The sequence below is a fragment of the Ailuropoda melanoleuca genome, chromosome 2 (assembly GCF_002007445.2).
Source record: "Ailuropoda melanoleuca isolate Jingjing chromosome 2, ASM200744v2, whole genome shotgun sequence".
Taxonomy (NCBI): Eukaryota; Metazoa; Chordata; class Mammalia; order Carnivora; family Ursidae; genus Ailuropoda; species Ailuropoda melanoleuca.
Genome location: NC_048219.1, coordinates 107468539 through 107492816, shown reverse-complemented (window position 1 = coordinate 107492816; position 24278 = coordinate 107468539). Strand labels below are relative to the sequence as shown.

The 24278-nt window shown below is 35.1% G+C and overlaps 1 protein-coding gene across 8 annotated transcripts in view; it reads right to left on the bottom strand.

Moving 5' to 3' along the window:
• Positions 1 to 5299: 5299 nt before the first annotated feature.
• Positions 5300 to 24278, bottom strand: part of CCNT2 (cyclin T2) — a 37776-nt gene continuing 18797 nt past the window's right edge. For 2 of the 8 annotated variants that reach the window (XM_034654453.1, XM_034654454.1), the window contains 8 exons: positions 22974 to 23102; positions 21170 to 21230; positions 19294 to 19356; positions 16095 to 16140; positions 14334 to 14497; positions 10033 to 10103; positions 8361 to 9519; positions 5300 to 8259 (listed from right to left, as the gene is read on the bottom strand). In XM_034654453.1, the coding sequence (XP_034510344.1) occupies positions 8192 to 8259; positions 8361 to 9519; positions 10033 to 10103; positions 14334 to 14497; positions 16095 to 16140; positions 19294 to 19356; positions 21170 to 21230; positions 22974 to 23102 (1761 nt within the window). In that variant the 3' untranslated portion in view covers positions 5300 to 8191. Of the gene's footprint in view, positions 9520 to 10032; positions 10104 to 14333; positions 14498 to 15775; positions 16141 to 16260; positions 19357 to 21169; positions 21231 to 22973; positions 23103 to 24278 lie in introns of those variants that run through there. The other 6 variants (XM_019801245.2, XM_034654452.1, XM_034654455.1 and 3 more) reach the window with 5 other exon arrangements.

Genomic DNA, 24278 nt, shown 5'->3' with positions numbered 1-24278 from the left:
GATCAGGGGGAGTGAGTCAGCATATAAACTTTTTCAGGGCACTTTGCTCACATCACCTGAGTGAAGGACATCCCCAGTGAGGTCATTTTTATTTTTTTTAAGTATTTATTTGAGAGAGAGAGAGAGAGAGTGGGAGCACAGGGAGGGGCACAGGGAGAGAAAGAATCGTCAAGCAGACTGCTGAGAAGCACGTTACCAGGAGCCTGAGATCATGATGTGAGCGAGCTGAAATCGAGTCAGCCGCCCGACCTACTTAGTCGCCCAGGTGCCCCCTGAGGTCACTCTTCATTTCCATTTCTAGAACATTGGTAAACCTCACTAGAAAAGGTGGACAAGTTGTCAGAATTCTTAAAAGGCCTTGTTTTTAAGGTGGTGGAAGCAGCATTGTTGATAAGGTTTCTACTGCTGTGACTCCACTCATCTACCAAATTTCGATCTATTATTTCTAGAGAAGCTTTTCACTGGCCGCTATCATTTCAAAGTGGCACAATCACAAACTAACTTTAGGTGTACTTCAATACCAGCTGTCAGGCTTTGTCAAAATCAAGCTGGTTCTTCAGAAGTTTTTGAGAAGCAACTGAAATGTAGTCAAGCTGAGAAAAGATTTTACTTCGGCCAACATGTTTAGATAGGTCTTTGTGGGTTATACCCTCCTTTGTCTCCAATTTGTACAGTTCTTTTTCATATTTGATGGTTATTTTAGAGATATGTCCCTCATTTACTTGTATATCAGCATGACCTGACAAAATGAAATATCATTTTGTTAAAGAAGTGCTTTTTAAAAAAAATTTAGTTGGGATGTTAAGCATTCTTTAAAATCTGGATGGTTGTATCTGATTTAGGAGCAAATAAACTACATATGGGGAAAGAACGAGGGAGGAAAGCATACTCTGTACACATGTATCACAGCAATGGACACATGAAGTTGGTGTTAACAACCCTAACCGTCTTCTATTGATAGAATACTGAATACAACTTTGGAACATTAAACAGAACCTTCAAAATTTTTGTTTTGGATAGGTGACCCTTGGTCCTAAGAGCTTTCTGTTGTTTTGTCATTGTGCTTAAGACACAACAGGCTGGAATTCTGCTCTTATCACTGCCCAGATGTTTGGTCCCTTTTTATCTTCCTTTGGGAGGAGGAGGGTCTGAAAGGAGATTGGGAGTGCAGATAAGTGGTGGCTGAAAGGACTAGCATTTACTGAGCTCTTAATATAAAAAAGCATCTCATTTAATTCTGTTGTTTGGGTTGGTAGTATTATTCTCATTTTATTAATTAATGATAGGGTTGAGAGCTAAGTGACTTTCTCAAGGCGTTGGACTCGTAGGTGGAAGTTGGGACCATCATTCAGTTATCTGTGTGACTTTACAACCTGCTGCCTCTCAGATGGGTGGTTTATAAATAAAATTACATTAAGTTTGACCCAAACAAAACCCCACTGGGATGCTGACACACAAATTACACCAGTCCAGTTAGTGAATTTGATTAATGATGTGAAATGCTTTTCGTTTTTCACATAGCAACAGCTCCCTTTTCACCACACACAAGGTTTATTTCTAATCATATTCAAAAGTACATTTCACTAGGTACTCAATCTTCCTGTATGCTCCACCAAGGAAATCTAACTCCTCAGGTAAAATTCTAAGAGTAGTTCCAACTCTATAGCACTTCCCTACCTTGAACCTACTTTAGCCCTTGTACGGTAGACATTTCTCAGTGGCTGAGGAGACTGCCCAAGTGGGAAAGAGCAAGCTCTGGAGTATGGGACTGGGGTATACACGGCTCCATCACCCACCTCCTCCCGCACGAAGGCTGCAGCAGTCTGCCGCCCTCTATACTGGAATGAATAGCTCCAAGATAAAAGCCACTTCATCTGCTCAATGAGCCTCCATCACCTGCCAGGCCATCTTTATTCCTCATACGTGTTGCACTTGCAAGTACTAATTCAGCTTAAAGCCACTATGTAAGGTAGAAACTTGCACTTAAAAAAGCTTTCCGGGAGATTCTGTCAATGTTAAAATACCCAATGTAGGCAGTCTGTATCTGCACTGGTGATCAGTACATTTAACAAGAAAAAGAGTGGAAAACTAGAATAGCAAACAGTTCTGAGGAAAAGCTGAAGTACTTTGTCCTATTGCCATCACTTCTCACTTGTGCAAAACTATGGCTGAATTCATCTGTAGAGTAATCGCTCTTATGGATTATGACTTGAAAGACTAAAAACCCAAACCAAAAACTGATCTTGGGTATATGCCCTGACACTCGTAAAGGTCTAAAAACTCTTTAATTTCATGGCAATAAAATAAAAATCTTTCATCAGTGAGGCTCTTTGCTGCTTTGGGAGCTGGTCCTGGGGAGAGGGAACAAGGCAGATCATACAGCAGAGCTAGGACAAAAATGTACAATTGTTTTTATAATGAGAGCAGGGCAAAAAAAGAGGGAAGCAACAATGGGGTAGGATGGACTACAAAACGTAATTACTAACTCTAAGTGGAACTGACAGACTTTGTAATGTTCCTAAATAAAACTCGTGCAATTTATTATTATATGCTAACACAATAGGCCCTTACTGGTGTTATCAACAGAAGATAAAGACAACTCTCTTAATTGATTTCAAAACATTTATTTTACATTTAGGCTTAAGATGCATTTTAGAGAAAGTAACTTTTCTATCCTAGTTTTATTTTATTAAAGCCACTACCTGGGTTCAATTTTCTTTCAAGTGGAAGGTGCGGGCAAATCGGTGGCGAAGGCAAAGGGTTGGAGAGAGCAGCAATAATAAAGCAGTTTATGATTAAATATTTTTTCATGGATAATTCCCCTTCCAGATAATTGCAATTCCTCTTTGCTTTTTGGGGAGGTGATGCAACAGTTAAACCAAGAAAATCCCAAAGTATAAATTAGAATGAACAACTTAAATTCTGGAAACAGTAGGCATGCAGTTTAATACACACCCAAGTTTAATGCACCTGGACTGGCTTTCATCGCTCCAATAGCTAAACTATACCTCTGTCAAGAATCTCATCAATGCCATCTATTCTATTTAGCCTTCCCTGATCGCCCAAACCTTAAACCTCACAACCCTACGAACAGGTACGGAAATCAAGGCACAATGTCAAGGAATTCACCCAAGGACATCAGCTACTAAGTGGTGGGCCTGAGACTAGACTACAATCTGAATGAACTCAAAGGCCAGACTCCTAGAAGATTCATGAAGTTACACAGATAAGGAGAAACTTACATTAAGACCTTATGTCCCATATTCCCAGGGCCTGAAAGTTATTTCTGATTCACATTAACAAGACATGTTAGAGCCTTGGATTTACATTTTCAATAAACAAATTTTATTAATAATTCCTCATAATAGATACTGCGCTGAAATTCAGTAACTAATCAAATTCGTGCCACACACACACATTCCTGTTTTGGATTTTCTATCAGCAAACACCCTATTCAATAGTTCTTGTGGGTTCTGAGTATACTCAGAAAACAAAATACCAATCGTTGCAGACAACAAATAAGTATATGTGAAGTCTTTCAAACCAAGTGAAGCTGCTTGAAAAACACACCTTAAAAGTAAGAAAGTACTCATTACTTAACGAACAATAGGCAAATCAAACCAACTACTAAACAGGTTATAAGAGAGGCTTTCTCCCAAAAGTTGGAAATAAGGGAAATTAGCCCTCAATTTCCTTTGGGGTTAAAGGATCACAGCGAATGGGTGAACTCACCTTTATGAAAACAGAATTACTCCCAGCCACCCAACCTTCAATGTACCTTGCTTATCAACCTATTCTACAGAACCTGTCAGGCGAAAACAGATACTAGTAAATCATATGGAACAGAAAAAGAGTCGTCACAGAAGCAAAAGCTGGCTGTGCCCAAACTGACACTGTGGAATAAAAAATGGATGCATGGCCAATCAGACCTAAAACACTGAGCATTCCAGACCCACTGGCAAGATCATCTCTATTATAAAGGCAAACTTCCCTTACAAAATAAGCAGTCTTCTAATTTGGCTGACAGCAATCAAATTTCAGATATATTAGAGTAATTGTGAATTCTCAAATTAATACATTGGTTATCATAACTTGGTACCCTAGGAGGGCAGAGACAGAACGTGCTGTTTTCCATTGCAAAGATCCCCATCTAAATCAGCCTATCATAAATACACAGGCACACAAGATCAGCAAGTATCATTCTGTGAGCTCAGTTAACGCAAGTCTCCTGGGTGTGGGACTCACTGATCCTTCATCTGGGTAAATGCAGTTAGTGAACCCTACTGCCTCCCAAGAAAGCCTCCTGAGCAAGAGCCTGCTAAATCAAAGATTCTTCACCAGAGCTCTAAAATTTTTCTCAGCACAGATCTTAAAAGTCACCTAGCAATTTAAGCACAGTAGTAGCTAAGAACTGCTTACTGTTTATAGATAAAATTTGGGAAGGGTAAGATATTTTGAGAATATGACTGTCGTCCTTTAGAGCTACTACCATGTTAAACACACACACACACACACACACAAACCTTCCTTACTTACTTTCACAGTAAATGCAAAACACCCTAAAATGTCTAATCGACCCAAGATACTTCTACAGTACCCAAAGTCATGCATAGTTATGTAGTGGTTTATTTCTAAGGTTGGTTAAAGAATAAAAATCAGCAATTTAAATTCTCAAATATAACCAAAAAATGTGCTTAAAATGCTAGGAAAGGCAATTGGTAATTAACAAAAAACATTTAAAATTTGGTTCTCTGAAGTAGACCAGTCATTTCTTTAGTTCAAGGAAGACAGACCAAAAAAATAAGGTATTCTACCTAATTATAGTCTGTTGGTACAAAGTCATGCAAGCACCTTTCATGACATTCCACACAAAACCACTGATGTATCACGGTAGAAATCTGGACTCAACAACTCCAACCAGAATGCACCTGCACACACAGAGAAAGATCAAGATGCACCTGTGATTGCTTTCAAAGACAAATCTAAGAAACGAACCTCAGGTTCAACAACAAAAAGGAACTGGGACATTTTGCAAGGTCTTACCACTAAAGGATACTACCACCAGTTTGGTACAGCAGGCCTCCAAGAATGTTTCAGTGAAAAAACACTCTGACTTTTGGTCCTGAAAACATGTTTTAAAGTAGCTAAGGCAAATATTTAGGGGGCACAGCTCAATACTGGAAAACTACTTAAGAGGTAGAAGTAAAGTCTTTCTATGAAATGTGCTTCTGCATAAAGGTAACAAAACTACGATCTAGGGAAAAGACAACTGAAAAATGAATCACTCTTTTAAAGGATGTTTAAAGATAATGCTTTTTAATATTTCAAATATTAAAAAAAATCTCATCAAAAATGTAAATCACCTTAACAGTACTTTGCACATGTGGAATTTCATACCTAAATTTGATGATACTATTTTGGTTTATTTATGGCTACTTACAAGAAGACTCAATAATAATGTCCATTCATTGGAGTCTTTTTCTTTGGTTGAGCCTAATGGGACCAGGCTGATGAACTATTTTATGCAAATGAGATGGGGAAAGCAAATTAATAGTAGTATGAGTAATAAGGGTTTTCATTTAATGGAAATGAAACTTAAGAGGATTTTCATATTCATCCCCATGGTGGTTTTAGAACCTATAATCCTCTTCAGAGGTTAAAGAGTTTGAATAGCTCACACAATCCTGTACAAATTACAACTGGCTGCCCTTTAATAAATAAAGTCATTGTAAAGAATTACATTTACAGAGTGAAAAGTGAATACATAGCATTTCAAATTCAATTTTGGAAGTACTAATAAGTACTGACCCATAACAATATATACTAGCTACCTTTTAAACTGTCCATCATTAGCACCAATAAAGATTCAACAAAATTACCTTTATTCCCACATCTCAAAACAATTCTGCAAATTCTTAGTGAAGTTTAAGTATAGTCACAGACCTTAAATATTCACATTGTTTTCTATGTCATACTGAAAATAAGTTCACTACTTTTTTGAATATTCTTTACAAAATCTTATTAAAATTCCTGGTATTATCATCCCCAATTATACAGTAGCACGACCACCCTATGTCGTTTCACATGATAGCTCCTTAGAAGTTTCACATCTAAATTACCAAGAACAAAACCCTTCCCCGCCCTCATTTTGCACTCAGCTTAATTCTATACTAGTCCTCGGATTATGTACCACTGTAAAAGTATAACTGTATCAAAATACCATGTTTATGGATACAATAATATGCCATACAGAGCAACAAAGTTACATGTAATGACAAAGATTACTAAAGTTATGCAAGACAAAGAACAAATGTTAGGACATGCTAGCTAGGCAAAGTCCCTAGAAAGAGGCTCCTAGTATCCTAAGTTCAAATAACATTGACAAAATAATGAACAATTATCTTTAAAAAAATTACAAAGCTACTGGCAAATTAGGTAATCGCTAAATAAAGGTAGAGCACGAGATTAAACTCTCTAATATTTACAACTGCAACATACTTGAGTAAAATTACAATTGTGCACATATCAGTGGCTTTGTAACAAAAATAATTCATATACATAGAGGAAAAAATTAAGACAGTTTTCAGTTCAACGAAAGTTGAATTCACCCCATCTAAAGACACTCAACAGCTCAAAGATTTACCACAGAATAAATTCAAGATTAGCTGATAAATCGGAGCCACATTACTGGTGTTTAAGACAGATTTTAAACAAGTTAAAGTCTATTGTTTGTTCAGAAGTTAGATGACTGTGCAAACTTGACCTCAACAGGACTATACTGAGATGTGCAAACAAATGTAAAACCTCCACTAGCTTGTTTACCTGGAGGCTAAGCCTTTTTTTCTCACAGAGCTTCCTGATAACAACCATAAGCTATAAATACAGGTACAATGCACAGTCAGTGATCTTTTCTTTTTATTTATTGTTAGAATATAAAAGAACTGAGAGAGCAACAGGTTTAATTTCATTTCTAGAAGGAAGACTGCATTTACCTGAAAAAGAAATATGGCATCACACACAAACACACTTCAGGGGAGTATGTTTAAGAATACGGTGTCATTCTGAACACTAAAGGAAAAGCAATCCCTGTTTACTGTTAAAATATGTAGTGTTAAAGTTCTTTATTTAAGGAAAAAACTTACTAATTCTTCACTATATAAGTTTTGTGGATTTAGTTTTCAAATCACAGTAATCTACATAACCATTATTAACAGCTCTGTGTTTATAGTACTGCAACAAGCCAACAAACATTTCGAATGCACTTCACATCAAGAGTATGTAAACTTTATTTTTTCCTCTTCAAGCCTTCAGAAAATTAGGGGCTATTTCAGCAGCCAACCTGGTCAGAAGCTCTGAAGGCAAAAGCTCAGTGCCTCACAGTGTAAATAAATGACCATCTGTGGCACTGCATACCCATCTGTTAGTGAAGTGTCCCCCTTCAGTGGCTTCCAGTAAGGCCTAGAGTTTAAGGTTAACATGAAAAAGTGCCACCTTTGTTTTAGATTAGTGATGGACTCTGACAAGATAAAATAAAGTTATATTGTTATACTTACAAGCAGCTCCAATCCTGAGTATTTATGGTAATATCTAAACATACAAAAATGTATGTACATTTTTCTCCACTTTCTTGTAAACAGTTGTCAGTATACTGTTTTATCCCTTTATCATTGAAACATGCAAATCATACATACAAGTATAAATACACAAAAGAAAACAATTTACACTCATTCAAAAGCCAAGCAACAACAAAAAATAGCTACAGTATTCAAATTATAAATAATGAATGCTTGAGGCATCTTATATTCCTAGTAGCAGCCAGCCATTCATCCTAATGTTCTTAGCTGCAATTGTAGAAATACTGAGTTTTGCACCTTCCATGCTTTTACAGTATTTATAACACTATCATATGTGGAGATAAAGACTTGTTTACTATAATCTCTTCTTTTCAGAATGAAGAATAAAGCAGCACTTACAAATATTGATGCAGTGGCAGCAACAGCAGGCGTTACCACTGCTAGATCAGGAGGAAGTTTTCCATTCTAACAATTTTTAAATTAAAAAAGTAAAGGAAAAATTGACCTAAACAAATGATTACATGTTCATTCCTTGGGCACTTAACAGCGAGTCCAGCATGTCGAATGTGTCTTTGTAGTCCATATGCTGGCTGTTTGTACTGTACTCGTGATTGACATCAGGACCGTTGGTCTCCACTGGCTTCTTGTCCAGTTTCACGAGGGTGCTGAGATGTCCGTAGCCCACCTGGTATGTGACAGGGGGAGGAGGGGGTAAGGGATGGTTAAAAACAGAGTTGTGAGAGGATATATACTGCTTAACAGAGGAGGAAGAACTAGATGAACTACCTGAACTTTTGGAACTTTTGCTCATTTTGGAGTGATGGTTGTGAGATGCATCATTGACATGCAGCTTCTTCCTTGAAGAGCTGGAACTAGAGGAAATGCCATCACTGCTCAGGCCGACAGGACTCCTCAGAACAGTGGGTGGTATTCCATCAGCACTGTGTTTACTGCCACCGCTGCTGCTGCCACTATGTGAGTGGGAATGCTTGTGACTGCTGGGGTGGTGGCGGTTTGAGGGATGGTCCTTGTGCTTCTCCTTATGGTCTCTGCTAATATGTGGGCTCGAATGCTTGCTCTTCCCACTGCCCTCATCAGAAGAGCTGTGTCTTTCTGAGGAAGAAACTTTTATTTTCATTTTCAGTTCTTCTTTACTAGCACTCTTATCAGTGGGTGGTATTGGAATCCGTAATTTCAGTGATCCACTCTTTTCCTTCTTATCCGCCACGTATTTTTCAGGTTTTTCAGTATTTGTGATGGGAATTTTCATTTTAATGGGAGAAGTGACAGAACTGCTGCTGGCTGACTGTGACTGCACGTGTTTGTGTTGCTGTTCTACTTGGGCAGCTATATAATGATCTCTTACATCCAGGTCAAGGGTTTCTAGCTTACGTTTTTCTCTATATTTATCTAAAGACATTTTCTGAGGAATTACTCCAGGAGTAGCAGAAATTGGCCCATGGTGTTTACTGCTCCCTGCTTTATGAGTATAGTCTTGCTTCATGGATGAATGATCGGACATTTTGTCAGGTCTGTGATGTAATCCTGAATGCAGTGATATAGAAGGTCCCTGCTGGAAGTTGATGTTGTACTGGGTACCAGACAAAGATGTCTCTTGTTTCTGTGAATATATCTGTTCTGTCCTTGCTGATTCTTGATGTTGAGGCCATTCTTGGTGTGACGATAAACCGTAGGAGGTACTTGGCATTCCTGTTGCTAGCATTGACAAATTATCAGATGTATGGCTGTCTTGAACAGAAATATTTCCCGAATTTAGAGGTACTGGTGCAGGGAATGCTGATGTAGATGGTTTCTGAAAACTTGGGTTTGTAGGCACACCAGTAACACTATCTACTAAAATGGAATTCTGGACCAAAGATGAACCAAGAAGTGGAGTTTCTGAAACTTGTCCATCTACTTTTGGTTTCTTAGCCGCCTGATTAGCCTATTTAAATAAAACACAAAAGAAGCAATGACAGCAGAAGAATACAAATTTCCTTGCTTTATAAAAATCTGTATTAAATATATGCAAACAAAATCACCTGGGGTTTAAGGCTTTATGTTGCCAGTAAATAAATGTCTTATTTAGAGGCACAAAAGAAGGCTATAAAAAGTGGACACCACTGGTTTCGGAGTTAGATACAGCTTAAATCCTAGCCCAGCATTTGAGAAAGTAATTTAACTTGTCTAGGCTTTAATTTGCCCGTTTGTAAAATAAGGAGAATATTTCCATTATAATCACTGTGAGAATTAAACAAAAAATTTATAAAGTACTTAACAAAGTCCACTGGACACAGCAGCTGAATAAACTATGAGTGTATGCAGCTTACAATACACTGTAATTATTTAGGAATACTGGAAATAAGGATATTTAACCAAAAAATTCAAACTGGTTAGCTATGTAATTGTTAGATAAGCGACAAACTGATATTCTATTAAACCCTGCCAATTCTCTTACCCTCCAGTTTCGAATCCTCTTCAACCTACTAGGTGTTTTCTCCAATATTTGTAGAAACTCATGTGTTAGCTCTAAAAATAAAATTTAAATTTAAAACTTAGAAGGTGTCTTTAGGATTTATATTTCTCTCAAGTGGGCAATATTAAAAAGAGGCCTCAAGAGTTTATGTACTTCACCGTCACCCTTCTATTCAACCTTCAGCAAATACAGAAGTAGCACAGATCTAAACTATTTTCAACGATGAATCCTTTAAAAAAAAAAAAAAATCACTCTCCCCCCACCCTCAGGCTTACTCAGAATCTGTGGAAAATTTAGTAGCATTGAAAAAATTCCCCCCAAATAGAAAATCTTCATTAGGCAAACATCATAGTAATAATTATTGCAGGCAAGATCCATTAATAGATTCTTTAAAATTAATGGACAAAAGTTTGAGGAAAATGAAGGTATCTGTATAATCCTAAAATACCTTCCTCAAGATAGTTAATTACGAAGAGTCTTACAACGGAGAAACCCAGCAGACAGATATCACCATAACCAAGTGATCATGGTTATTATCACCAGTAATAAGGTATACCCTTTGAGAAAAACAAAACAAAACAACCACCCTTGATACATGATGTAGCCCTTGAGAAGTTACACAGAGTAAGGTACAACCCATTTCCCATTTCTGTGGTATTCTTGCAAAATGCATAATTTCAATCTAATATTGAGAAACATCAAACCCCAACTGAGAAACATTCTATAATATAATTAACCATTATTTTTCTTTCTTTCTTTTTTTTTAAAGATTTTATTTATTTGACAGAGAGAATGAGTGCACACGAGCAGGGGGAGCGGCAGAGGGAGAGGGAGAAGCAGGCTCCCTGCTGAGTAGGGAGCCTGATGTGGGGCTGGATCCCAAGACCCTGGGATCATGACCTGAGCCAAAGATATACTTAACGGACTGAGCCACCCAGGTGCCCCTGACCATTATTTTTCAAAGTGTCAAGGTCACAAAAGAAAATGAACGGTAGAAAAACTGACATAATTTAGAAGAGATTTAAGGGGCATTTCAAGCAAATGGAACATGAGATCCTAGAACAGAAAAACTGAGGACATCAAATAAAACCTGTGGTTAGGTACTAGTACTGTAAACAATGTTAATTTCTTGGCTTTGATAATCATGTACATAAGATGTTAACATTAGAGAAACCAGGTAAAGGGTATATAGAAAGTGTACCATTCTGTAGTTTAAATTTAAAATTATTTCAAAGTTAAATGAGAAAAAAAATTCCTCCACCTATACTCATAGACTCATAGTAGTAATTACTACTATTAACAAAATAGTAAAACCATCCTGGTCATATATTTTTACCTCACTTTTTTGTTAAATTTCAGATTACAGTGAGATGACTCCCTTTTCCAAGGTGGTGTGGTTATGATGAATTCTATTTTCCTACTCCAAAATAGTGCCATTAATAAAGCTATTGACCACTCAAGACAAATATTCATACCAGTCAAATGAATTATAATATTATGTAATACCACTAAGACCAATTCAGTAGAAACTACATAGATTCATTTATTATTTTTTAGCATACACAGTAAGCTTCTCCATAAACGATTCTAGGCAAACAAGCCAAGACTGATAATGAAAATTCAGACAAATACAAAATTTTTCTTGAAGCAAAAAATATGCAAGAACTCAGCACTTATTGTACGCTCATAAGCTGTGACAACTTACACCTGTTCAAGATTCATGAACTTTCTGATTCAATTTGAGTGAAAACAATCTAATGCCTGGACTACTAGTCTTCCTAATTAGAAAAACCCCTCACCTTTTAATATTTGGACACTAAGAATCTGTCAAATAATCACTGTTAATATTTTAGTTATGTGTACAAAAATCATAGTATGATGCTTAAAATAAGCCTTTCTTCCCTTCAAAGCTAGTATACAGAAAAAAATTCAAACTGCAAAAAACACATGAGGGTTTGTTATTTTTCATAAAACAAAACTCTGCAAAACAACGACAAACGTTACAGGTAGGTCAAGTCCAAGTCAATGCTGTTTTTGCCATAGTCATTAAGTGAATTATTTTAGTGAACAATGATGCTTAGACACCAAGCTAAAATTTAGATATATATCTTAATATCTTAAACTGTTCTTTCTTTTTTTTTGTGATTAAAACAGAGAAAGACTGCTATATGAAAAGCTGAATTTGTCCATGTCTTAAATGTCCCAGATTCCTACTCAGTGGCTCTCCAAATAAATAACAGACTTGAGCCTTTTCATAATGGAAGCAGAAGGATTATCTGGGGTCCCTATTGTGTTAAAAAATCAACTTTATAACTTAAGAGCAGTGTAAGAGGCAGATTACTTGCTTTTTGTGAACTCTAGGATCATGTATATAAACTATTTTTATTTGGATTATACCTACTTTATCTTGTTAACTGCTGAAGTTAGATGGTGGCATAGATAACCTAATTTTCAAGTCGTAGATGAAAAAAAGCCCACACTGGCTTTTAGAAGATGCCATTTCTACTCATTGAAGATTTCCTTCCCTTTTTTTTTTTTTTTGGAGAGATTTTAATTATTTATTTGAAGGGGGGTGGGGAGAACACAGAGGCAGAGTGAGAGAGAGAGAAGCAGACTCCGTGCTGAGCAGAGAGCCTAACATGGGGCTCAATCCTAGGACTCTGAGATCAAGACCAGAGCCAAGGGCAGAAGCTTAACTGCCTGAGCCACCCAGGTGCCCCCCCTTCTCTCCTGTCAAACTTCAAAACCTCTGGTGATTTAAGGAAAAGAGCATGATCATGTGGCAGTAATACAGCATGAGATACACACTCTGTGAGAAATTTTTCAGGGAGAGAAAAAACCCTCTGAAATGAAGAAATCTAAAAAGGAAGCACATTTTACCAGAAAGGTAGGCAATATTGCAATTATGACCTGTACCCCGTGTTTGTAAACAAAGTTTTGTTGGAACACAGCCATACCCATTCATTTACAGATTGCCTATGGCTGCTTTCCAGCAATAGTGGCAGAGACGTGTAGCTGGCATAGAGAGAAGGGCCCATAAACCCTAAAAGAGTTACTATTTGGCCCTTCACAGAAAGCAAACATCTAGGTTACAGAAACATGTTGAGATTTTATTGGAAGATCACATTCAAAACCCAAAGGGGTCTCTATGTAACAGACGTCGTCAGTAGCAAGAGATATAAATCCCATCTTCCCACTAGCTTCAATTTTGCAACAGAAGTTAGGGAAAGCCCACAAAAAGAGTAAGCTGAAAACCTACTATACCAGTTAGGTGTAATCTATTTCCTTTCTGAAATCAACAGCATTTGGTTAAAATGTCTTAATTCCCAAGAATCTCTCCTACCTCTGGTCAGCTTCTCTTATCTCTTACCAGAGAAATTTCTTATTAGGAGACCCAATTCCAGGTTCACAATTTATAGAATTTGCACCCTGATTTTGTCACTTCATATTTAATAATACAAGGCAATAATGACACATGTCACTATCAGTGGAACTACAGAGCAAGGAATGTTACCCTGAAATAGCTTTAGCTCACTACTTCACATATTCTACGGTAAGTTATAACTGACTACCAACCTACAGCATTACAAATCTTTTTTTTTTTCTTGGAAAGTCCTGAAAGGGCTTTATATATTCATTGGCAGTTAAAACATGTTCAAGGTTTGTTTGTTTTTTGTTTTTTTTTTTAAGTTTTTTTTTCCTTTAGGCTAATGAACCCTTATTTTCATCCTGTTCATTTGACCATGTAATTATACTTTTTATTTTTTATTTATTTATTTATTTTTTTAAAAGATTTTATTTATTTATTTGACAGAGATAGAGACAGCCAGCGAGAGAGGGAACACAAGCAGGGGGAATGGGAGAGGAAGAAGCAGGCTCATAGCAGAGGAGCCTGATGTGGGGCTCGATCCCACAATGCCAGGATCACGCCCTGAGCCGAAGGCAGACGCCCAACCGCTGTGCCACCCAGGCGCCCCTGTAATTATACTTTTTAAAATTCTACTACCAGATTGTTAAAATGAAATTATAGTTATGCTTTTAAGGGGTCTCTTATCTCTTAAACAAAAACTGAAGTATTAACAGTTGAAGAGATATCTGGGATTAATATCAAAGTAACTACAGAGAGAGGGGGAAATGGTGGAGCGGCCAGAACTGGTAACTGTTCACTTAAGTATGAGTCTATAGGGTTTCACTTTTTTTTTTAAACCTATACAAAAGCAGGCACACTTTTCCCATAATAAAAAAATGTTTTCAAAGTAAAAAAAAGATTTTTCTCTACTTACCATCTAGTAATTCTAGAGTAACTGTAGGATCCACATATTCCCACCAATGTTTTCCATCAGTTGACACAGGAATCTCCCAATTGGACCATTTGCAAGCCAAATGAATACATACACATGCTATCACTGTTGGTTTGTACTGAAGACAGAAGGTGGTAAGGTGCAGACTGTTGTAGAGCAGGTTTGAAAACGAAGAACCATAGTAATTCAAATATGTAAAACAAAGAAAAATATTTACCAGTAAGATTAGAGCAAAAACATAAAGGTTTTTTTAAAGTCTACAGTACAAAACCTTATTAAGTTAAAAACTAGCACTATAGTTATAAAATTCTAATACTAAAAAACCTACATAGATTATGAACATTTTCCACATTCTGACTCCCCAGAGCATTATATTAATATTTTATTAATACTAATACATTAATATTTCTAAATTTTCAAGTATTTTTACTTCTTTATAAAAGGAGGGGAAGACAGTATATTTCCAATAATCAACATAAACAAATACAACATTTTAATTTTTTTGGAGTATTTTTGTTTCTTTGTAATGTCATCGCAAAGAAGTAAAGAAAAAGCAGGAGACTCTGTAAAACTGACAAAAATTTCAATACCACATTATAGAATCAGGAATTCTACCATTTGATGTGGGTTAACAAACATAATTCTCAAGTAAGTCAAAGAGAATCTAACACTTATCTATGTAAACCTCTGTCTTCTTTTCAGCAAAGCCACAGAGAAAACTTACCTTTTGGTGAACAGCTTCAAGGCCCAATGTTGCTAAGCACTAGAAAAATGCTACTTGTCTCCTTCTACTATTTGCCCAAAACTGGGCATGTAACATGTTACAGCTAGCCTTTTCTAACCAAAGTTTTATATTTAGTACTTTCTTTTTGTTGTTCAGAATTCCTAGGGATAGAGGTTAAATCCCAACAACAAATACCTAAGAAAATATATTGGTATTTGCCAATCCAAAGCTTCATATAAAACTTAACAGTGTCACAAGAAATTAAGGACCCCACAATGCTAGTTTGGTCCCCTCCTCCCGAATGACCCATTTAAAAACAAATTTAAGGCATTAATAAAATCAACCCAGAACGGAATAATGTATTAGATATTAAAGGTTTTAAAAAATTATTCTTCCAGTTCAGTTCAGAACTGATGAAAAATGTTTATCAACCGCAAACCCAAACCATTTTTTCTTTATGTAAACTGAAAAGGAAGTAAGTTTTTTTTAAAGTAAAAATCGTACTTAGTCAAATCTAGGCACTGGACTTGGCTACTTCTGATTTACAACTAGTGGGTATTATCTGGGAAAAAACCCAAGTTATATAAATTTTATTAAAAAAACTTTAATGATTATTTTAAAGTTAAGATTGGATCAATGTGAAATTTTTAAAAATTGTCATTTAACTATAATTGTAAACTAGAAATAGCTTTATACTTACCAAGTTGCTCGAATTTCTACGTTAAGTTTAGCTCTTTGTAATCTTTAGCTGCTATTCAGGCTACCAATTTTAGACTTATGCACTCACAAATCGAGAATATGTCATCAGAAAGCACCACTACACTTCACAATGTGCATTTAACCCCTCTGTGCCAAAAGTCCCTTGTACAATACACCGCAAAGCAGACAGGAAGGTACCACCACAGTAGATGGTCCAGTCTCCTGTTGCAACAAGGGTAAGAGACACATTGAGGGGGCCCTGCATTAAAGGAAGCTATAGTGTGCTACAACAGTGCAACAAAGAGGGTCAGGATAACAACCTGTTGGTAGCCATGAAATAGGATGTCTGTGCCAAATCCTTGCTTGCTGTAAGAAAAGAAAAGAAAAACGAAGACAATACTATCAGCTTTAATGTGCTACCATCAAAAAGTTCTCAACACAACAAAAACTTCAAAGTTTTGTACACAAAAAGTAAATTTTACTTACTACTTACAAATATCACAAGAGCGCCATCATTTTCTATACTACTGAAAATCTTCAACAACATTCACTCAAATGTTTCTTGCTATCCCCCAAAGATCTGAGAAACAAGCCGATTTGCTTTTAGCTAGCCAGTTACAAGGGCTAAACTTGTTACTAAGTTAAGCATCTAGTCAGCTAAAAGTTGCAATAAAGCATTCTCCTGGATTTAAAAAAAAAAAAAAAAGAAGAAGAAGAAGAAGAAAAGATTTTGAAGTCTAATACAAAATACAAAGAGTTGCCTGCCAGACTTAATCCTCAGTCATCATATTTAAGTTGGCTTAAGTACTTCCATTCAAAGAAAAGAAAACAAAAAAACCCCCACCCCCCCAAACTCAAGAGAGCACAAACTGCTCAATTTTTCATGCTACTAAGCATCAACAAGGAATAAGGAACCTAGAAACATCCTAAGGGTGTAGATAAAGAAAACTCCACTGCATATATTTTTCTTACAGAATCCAATTGTCAACTTTAGAAAAAGATATAAGTACTCTAGGGAATCAGGATGCTTCAACACTGGTCCCCAAAGGAAAAGCAAATTTTAACAACTAGCTTTTAAGACAGTGAAATTGAAAACAGTACCCTCTCACTTTATCTGCTTTCTTATTCTTCCCAACAGGGATTCTTTTGCTATAATTTCCCTTTTACCCCAATTACATTCATAATCATTGATGTATCTTTCCCCTCTGCTCACCTAGATCAGTTCACCTCAACTCACCCCTCTCTAACAGGCCTCAAATTTGCCCTCTATTTTTTTCATGGCACCTGTAATCCCTGCTGCCCCATGTGGATCACCAACATAAGGTATACAAAAGGGATTTGGGCTTAGCAGAGTTGTGCTAAGGAAGAGTGTCAAAGCATCAGATGTCTTGGAGGCAGTGTGACTTATGTATGGCATTCTTTCCTGGTGGGGAGGGAAGGAGAAATCACAGAAATGAAAGGTCCCTGTAAAATGACATTAGCCAATTCTGCAGCAAAGTAGCATATTATCAACTTTCTCATCTCCAGAGGGGGCGGGGGGGGGACTTTAAAGAAACCAAACCATTTGCCACCCTCCATCCCCCCAAAGAATCAAAATATACAGAGAAGTAAAAATAATTTTAAACTGCCATAGCAGTTTTTACCTCAGAATATATCTAAATTCAATAACCTATTAACAATGTGCAACAGAGGAAGAATGTAGGAAAAATGTTCTTTTGTTAGCTGAAAATTTTAACAGAGCATAGAAAAACAGACACCGAACATGAAAGAATGTTTTTAAATGGAGTGAGATGTAAATTATAGTTACCTGAAATGTTAGTCAGACAAAACGGAAGTTAAACATATGTAAGATTTGTACTAAAATTTAGAATTGGTCACATTTTAAGCATTAACAACAAAAAATTATATATTCTGCTTTGGATAAAACATCAAATTTGTAGTTTTTGTCAATTTTTAAAAACTTACTATTCAACTTTGCAAATGAATGGACTTGATGTCTCTAGCTTTAGATACGGGGGAACATGTACAAAAGCTACTAAACTCTAAGGATTTTTAAAGAGGACTCAAATTTCACAACGATACTAAGCTGAAAATCCAGTTTTATCTCCTACTAGGTATATACATTTTAACCTATATAAATATCTTTTTTCAATACTTTTTCATTAGGCTTAGTTTAAAGGAAAGTTACATGGCTCCCCATTATTCTTCAAAACAGCTTATTCTTTCAAGTTTTCAGGAAAACTACTCTAAAGCTTTTTTTTCTTAATTCAAACATATACACTAGTTATCTAATATATAATTCTATGCTATACTGTAATTCTGGGATGTAAATATGCTCTAAATTATATTCCGACAACCATGAAGTACAGGAACTGTGATTAAATATGTTCTACAAGTCATAACATGTACTAGCTATTAGAATTTAAAAAAATGTAAATGGGACTTTCAGAAGTCCATTTCTTAATCATGATACCATGATAACAGGTTTGTTTGTTTTAAATGTAGCCATTAACACAATAAAATCCTACCAGATATATGAATTCAATTTAGAATGAATAAAATCTGAGAATATTCAGGTAAATACTAAAAAACAAAGCAAAGCCTTTAAAAGTCTTACCCATTTTGTTTAGAATAAACCTAAAGAAAAGAAGTCTGGGGGCTAAAAGTTTGAAAACTGCAGAATTTTGTTTTCAAAAAGTAACAGAAAAAGGCACAATGAAAGTTTCAAGTAGTTGCTTTTAGTACATTAACACTTCAAATGGAAAACAGGAAAGCAGAAGTAGGAAGTGTAACAACATGCAACTGTGTAAAGAATATTTCTAGGGATAGAAGAACAGATACATAGGATTCATTAACAAGAGTAGAAAAATGTATACCACATGCTCTAGAAGCAGCAAAGCAAAAAATACAAAAAGTTCCTACTCCTTTTTAAAAGCTTTAATAGGTACATCACATGCTGTCTGTAGCATACTATGTATTTCCCCACTACACACAAAAAGGAAACTGTTTTCAGTAATGCTGAAGAACTCTGAAAAATGTATTAAATCAATTTTGTTCACATGAACATGGGGAAAATATTTCCAAAATGGCAAATCTGCTAAGACAATTTTTATCTGAAAGATCTGAGGATGGTCTCCAAATTCTTAAAGTGTAACCATTTTTCTAGAAGTCAATGAAAGCTTGAGATAGACCAGAAATTTTCTGCATGTATGTGTCAATGGCCAACCTCTTAAATATTAAATGAAATGGGACTGGCTTAGCCTAAAGGGGAGATGGAGAAAGTCTTAATATTTGGAAGCCCTCCAATTTTTTAGTATAAGGAGATTCTCCTGTAAGTTTATAAAGGAAGCTAATTCACCAGATAGAACCACATACAGAAATAGATGAATAGGTAGATATAGGACACCAAAAGATGTTGCTTCAAAACGACATTTCCCCATTTTGATAAAACTCATTCAAATCAATTATAGACAATAAAAAGCATTAATACTTAATTTAGAAGTTTCAAAGATCACTTACCTCTTACTAACTGGGTACATTTCACCACATCTGTGTGTGGATGTTCAATGGTGATCTCAAAACCTGAAATAAAAAGCACTTTTTTCCCAATCACTTATCACACTATAATACTTGCCTGAGAAATGCCATTCGTCAGCACAACCATAAATGTATAATATATTGTTCATTATTAAAAAGATCCAAAGACAAAGTTATTTTCTATCACTGACACGCTCATTATACCTTCAATGACGAGAAATAATTTCTTCTCAAAAACAATGTTCCACTTAATGAAAACTGGTTAACAAAGCTATTTATCAATCAGATTGGGGTGATATTTACTAAAAATTCTGAATTATGATTAGTTTGAGATTACCCTCAGGTTAAAAACAAACTAAAATTATGGAAAATACAACTATTAAGCAAAGAATTCAACTATGTAACATATTTTTAAAATGTATTACAACTCTTTTAGAAGATGTAAAAAGAGTATTTTTCATAAATATAATCCCTGGGCCATAGTGGGAGAAAAGACCTTTTAATGATTTATAGCCTTATTTTCTCAGCATGCCTTCGATGAAAGGGTTTCAACCAGTTAGCTTATAATTACATTTCACTGATAATAAAGTTATTAAGGCAGGTGAACCTTGCAGCCTCAAGATTCTTTAAATCACGGTTTCTAAAACCAAAGATAAAATGCTGAAAGAGCTTTCAGTGTCTAAACAACCCTTAGGGAGGGCAGGGTTTTTCTTTTTAAAAAGTGGAGGTCATATCTAGTGTCTTCAGCAGTCAACGAATAACATCCTGACAAACAGGTAATCTAGATTTTTAAAACTGTTGTGTGATCTATCTGTATTTCTACCATAATTAAACCTGCAAAATCATACTTTAATCAAAGCCAAAGAAGTATATAAATTCTAACATTCCCCTTAATTTTCCTTTTAATCTTTATTACACAAATCTTTGTAAATTTCTTATTTATATAATCTCATATAATAAAGCGATAACATGCTAAATCATTGGATTGGGAGATAAGAGTCTCACTTTTATTTTTATATTTTTTTATACTATAAAAACATCAAACAAGTTCTATCTATTTCACACAAGCTACTTTTCTAAAAAAAAAAAAAAGTCTGTCATGATGGGAGGCTATGATTATTGCACTTCTTCTCAACATTTGGGAATGGAGTAATAAATAAATAGCTGCCATAATGAATAATGGCTACTTATGACACACAATGTGGTACATGTTTTTTATACACTATCTCTCATCTTCATATTCAGAATGTTAAGGCAGACATTATTACTCCACCTCACATATACAGAATGGAGGTATGAAAGGTAAAACAACTTTGCCTAAGCTTAAAGAGCAAGTCAAAGGCATATGGATTTTAAACAAAGATCTCCATAAAGCCCATGTTATTCCCACCATACACTGCTAAGTTCTTCCAGAATATACGGCTTCACACAAGACAAACCTTGTTAGGTCTCAATTTCTTCAATAATAAAGTGAAAGATTCGAATAAATAATCTTTAGAGATCACTTAAATTGCAAAAAACTTGCAGACAATGTAACTTTTAGAAAAGGATGATCAATGTTTACATAACTACTGTGTCACATTAAAAATGATGTGATAAATTCATTAAATACTGACTATAAGTCAGAATATTTGTACATATTACAATCATATGCAGCCTTTCACAATGAAAACTATGTTTACCATTCAATTAATGGTAAATGCAATTTTAAAAAAATGGTTTCCTTATAACCAGGTAATACTATTCCAGCCCCAAACTTGTTTTAAAATGAAACTTTCTTCAATGATAAAATTGTTCCATCTTTGGAACACCACACTGAAGAACACACACAAAAATAATATCTGACATAAGTACATACCTAGGGTTTGTAGCATTATGGTTTCAAGTAAAACCAGTTCTTGAGTCTGTTGAAGGTAAGCCTGCCAGGTAAAAATAATAACATTAAATCGCTTAAGATAAACACTACTAGACTATGGGACCGTTAAATCTCATTAAAATTACAGACACATTACAGAAGAATCAGAGTAGTTTGGAAACACAAAGGAAATAATTTGAGGATGACAGAGAAATCCTATTTTCTACGACCAATCTAAACTGATTTACTTCTAATACAGAATATGTAAACAAGGTAAAAAACAACAAAAAACCCTAAAAAGACAACAATAACATGAAAGGAGGTAGAGCTTAACTGAAAACAACAAACCCTCTAGCCTGTAACATAAAACTTCATGTAGGCACTGGTGCTTCAAGACACATTAAGACAGGAAGCACCAACTCAAGTAAGAACATCAAATTCAAACCTGCCTGTAAAGAAAAGACGTATCAACTCAAAGATACTTCATAAGTAATTCCTTGATGGTCAGAGTTAGTGAGTTATTTTTTTAAAACTTCCTCTCTTCAAAAAAGACAAAATAAAATCAAAGCAAACCTTCAAATCTCTAGGTAAAAAGAAAAGATTTTAGATATAAAGTACCAAAAGAATGTATCATACACTCATGGGGAAATAGAGGGCCTTCTTTTTTAACTTCAACAAATCATTCCCCTAATGTAATTACGTTTGGAATAAAGAGTATGAAAAATTTCTACCATTATCAAATTTCTTAAATTATGACAACTCAGTAAGGTGATTAAAAAAAATACATCATAAATATTCATGTAAGGACATGTTGCTAAACTCAGAGTGAAAAGCACATTTATGTCCCATTTTGAAAAGGTCACTAAGATGATTTTTTTAAAACACAGATTTCTATTATTTGAACAATACCCTAAGTATTCACCAAAATTAATTCTTAATTTATAAAGTAATAGAAATTATAAGAACAATCTCTGAATAATCACGCATTCTTTATTATTGAATGGTTACATTGTATTTCTCACTCCCTTAAAGCCAACATCTAAGATAAAATTTGTCATTAATAAACTCAGATATACTTAAAAAACATCACATATACTTAATCTGGACTTTAAGATTAACTAAATGAAAGTAAACTAATATAACCTGGCAGTCATTCAGTAGTTAAAAGTTCCTGATAAAGGAACTCACCTATAATACAAGTGCTGGGAAAGTGAATTTAAAGGCCTAGAATTCTAGTTTCTGTTTTAAGAGGTCATAACATTTTGAAATGGCACCTTCAAACAAGGTCTATTAAAATGTTGATGATGAACAAGTTGTTTAGAAGCTAGCATTAGTCTTGAGGAAAATTAAAATAGGAACAACCCCCATGAAAGCATGGTAAAATAGCATCTTTATGGATCAGTATTAGAGAGAGAACTATTGGTATATATGTATTAACAAGGGAAAAATTCTGTAAAATTACTATTTACTGTTCTAGAGGCAATCCGAGGTTTTTCTGTTTTTTTTTCCCCATTGTTGACAGTTTAAGAGTTACTTATTTCTGGTCTCAAATGGATCCAAACAACGGAGGTGATGTGACTTACCCTCAATATATATCATAGGTTTGCTGTGAGGATAAACAACAAAATGTGAAACACTTATAACCACCTCTGAATCACAGCCTTAACGTGATTCAGAACGACACGGAAATACATATACATACATGAAATATGTTTCTGTTAGATCACTCCCCGGTACTACACTCCTAAATGGTAAAAGAAATAAGCAGCAGTTGGAAGGCAACACCAATTGATTTATTATTACATACATCACATTTAGTATCCAGCAGTGGCTCTAGGGGATGAAGACAAGCATGTGCTACTTTGATAACATGTTCAAGTTTTCGAGCCTGTTCTTCCACTTTTGCAGCCAAAAATAATGCGGTAGGTGATATTATCTGCAGAAAAGATAAAAATTTGGTGATTTAAAAGTAAAAAATTTTGGAAAAACCTTCCATTTTGTAAAGGAGGGGCGTGCAAAGAAGGAATGTAGTATTAAAAGTATGAATTGCGAGTTGGGCTATAACAAGATTCATATAAGAGTTTTAATAAAGGGATTCATTAAATAGAACTAGTTACCCTAGTCTATAAAACCTGCATTACTTGTTTTGCAAACAGAATACCAAAGGGAAAAAGGAAAAAGACTTATACTCGGGCTAACTAAAAGAAACTTTAAATCATATTAATGCATATTGTGGAGGTAAAGGGGAAAAAAACCTCAAGCAAAATAATAAAGCCGTAGCTTTAAAAAAAAAAAATGGTAGTAAAATATACCCAGATTTTTCTTCTTTTTAGGTACAGCCACTACTTTCTAGGGTTCTTTTAAATTAGTCAACAATTCATTGTGTGGCTAAGAGCTACATAATATCGCTTTTGGGACAGAAAAAAGGATCTTACAAGGCAAAATGGGAAGATTCTGAACGAGATATTACTACCTAGTATCTGTATTACTTCACTACAACAATATTACAAGTAGCTAAAAAAACCCAGGGAATAAACATGTAAGATAAACCAATAGAGTAGAAACACTGTTATCTGGAGATCAAGAAATACGCAAATTTTTTTTTTGGCTTTAGTACATTGTATGTTCTTGGGATTGAAGTATAAGAACACAGCACTACAAAGACATTGACTAAAACAGAGAAACATCAATTTTGAACAATATTTACCCAAAAAGTTAGTAATAAACTGAATTAATTGCTGACTCAGAAAATAAGCACATTCTAAATTCAAATAATCTAAGATTACACAGAAGAAATTTCTCACGGGAAGATGATTTCTAAATGTCAAGATTCAGATTATTTTTCAAGAGATGAGCATCTGAGTCTCACTGTATCTTGGGGGTCATCAATCACTGTATGGAAACAATGCCAAAAGAGGGAGGAGAGGAGAGAAAGCATAAATCATGCTACATGACTTGGGTAGTTAACAGGAAGAGAAAGTTTCTGATACAAGAAGGATGACTCTTTCCTCTGAGCTTTTAAAACAACTTATAAATAATGCTGAGCCATGAAATTCAATCACTGGATTTTGGATCTAAAAGGGACCCTCACTGGTCCAAATTGCATTTGCAG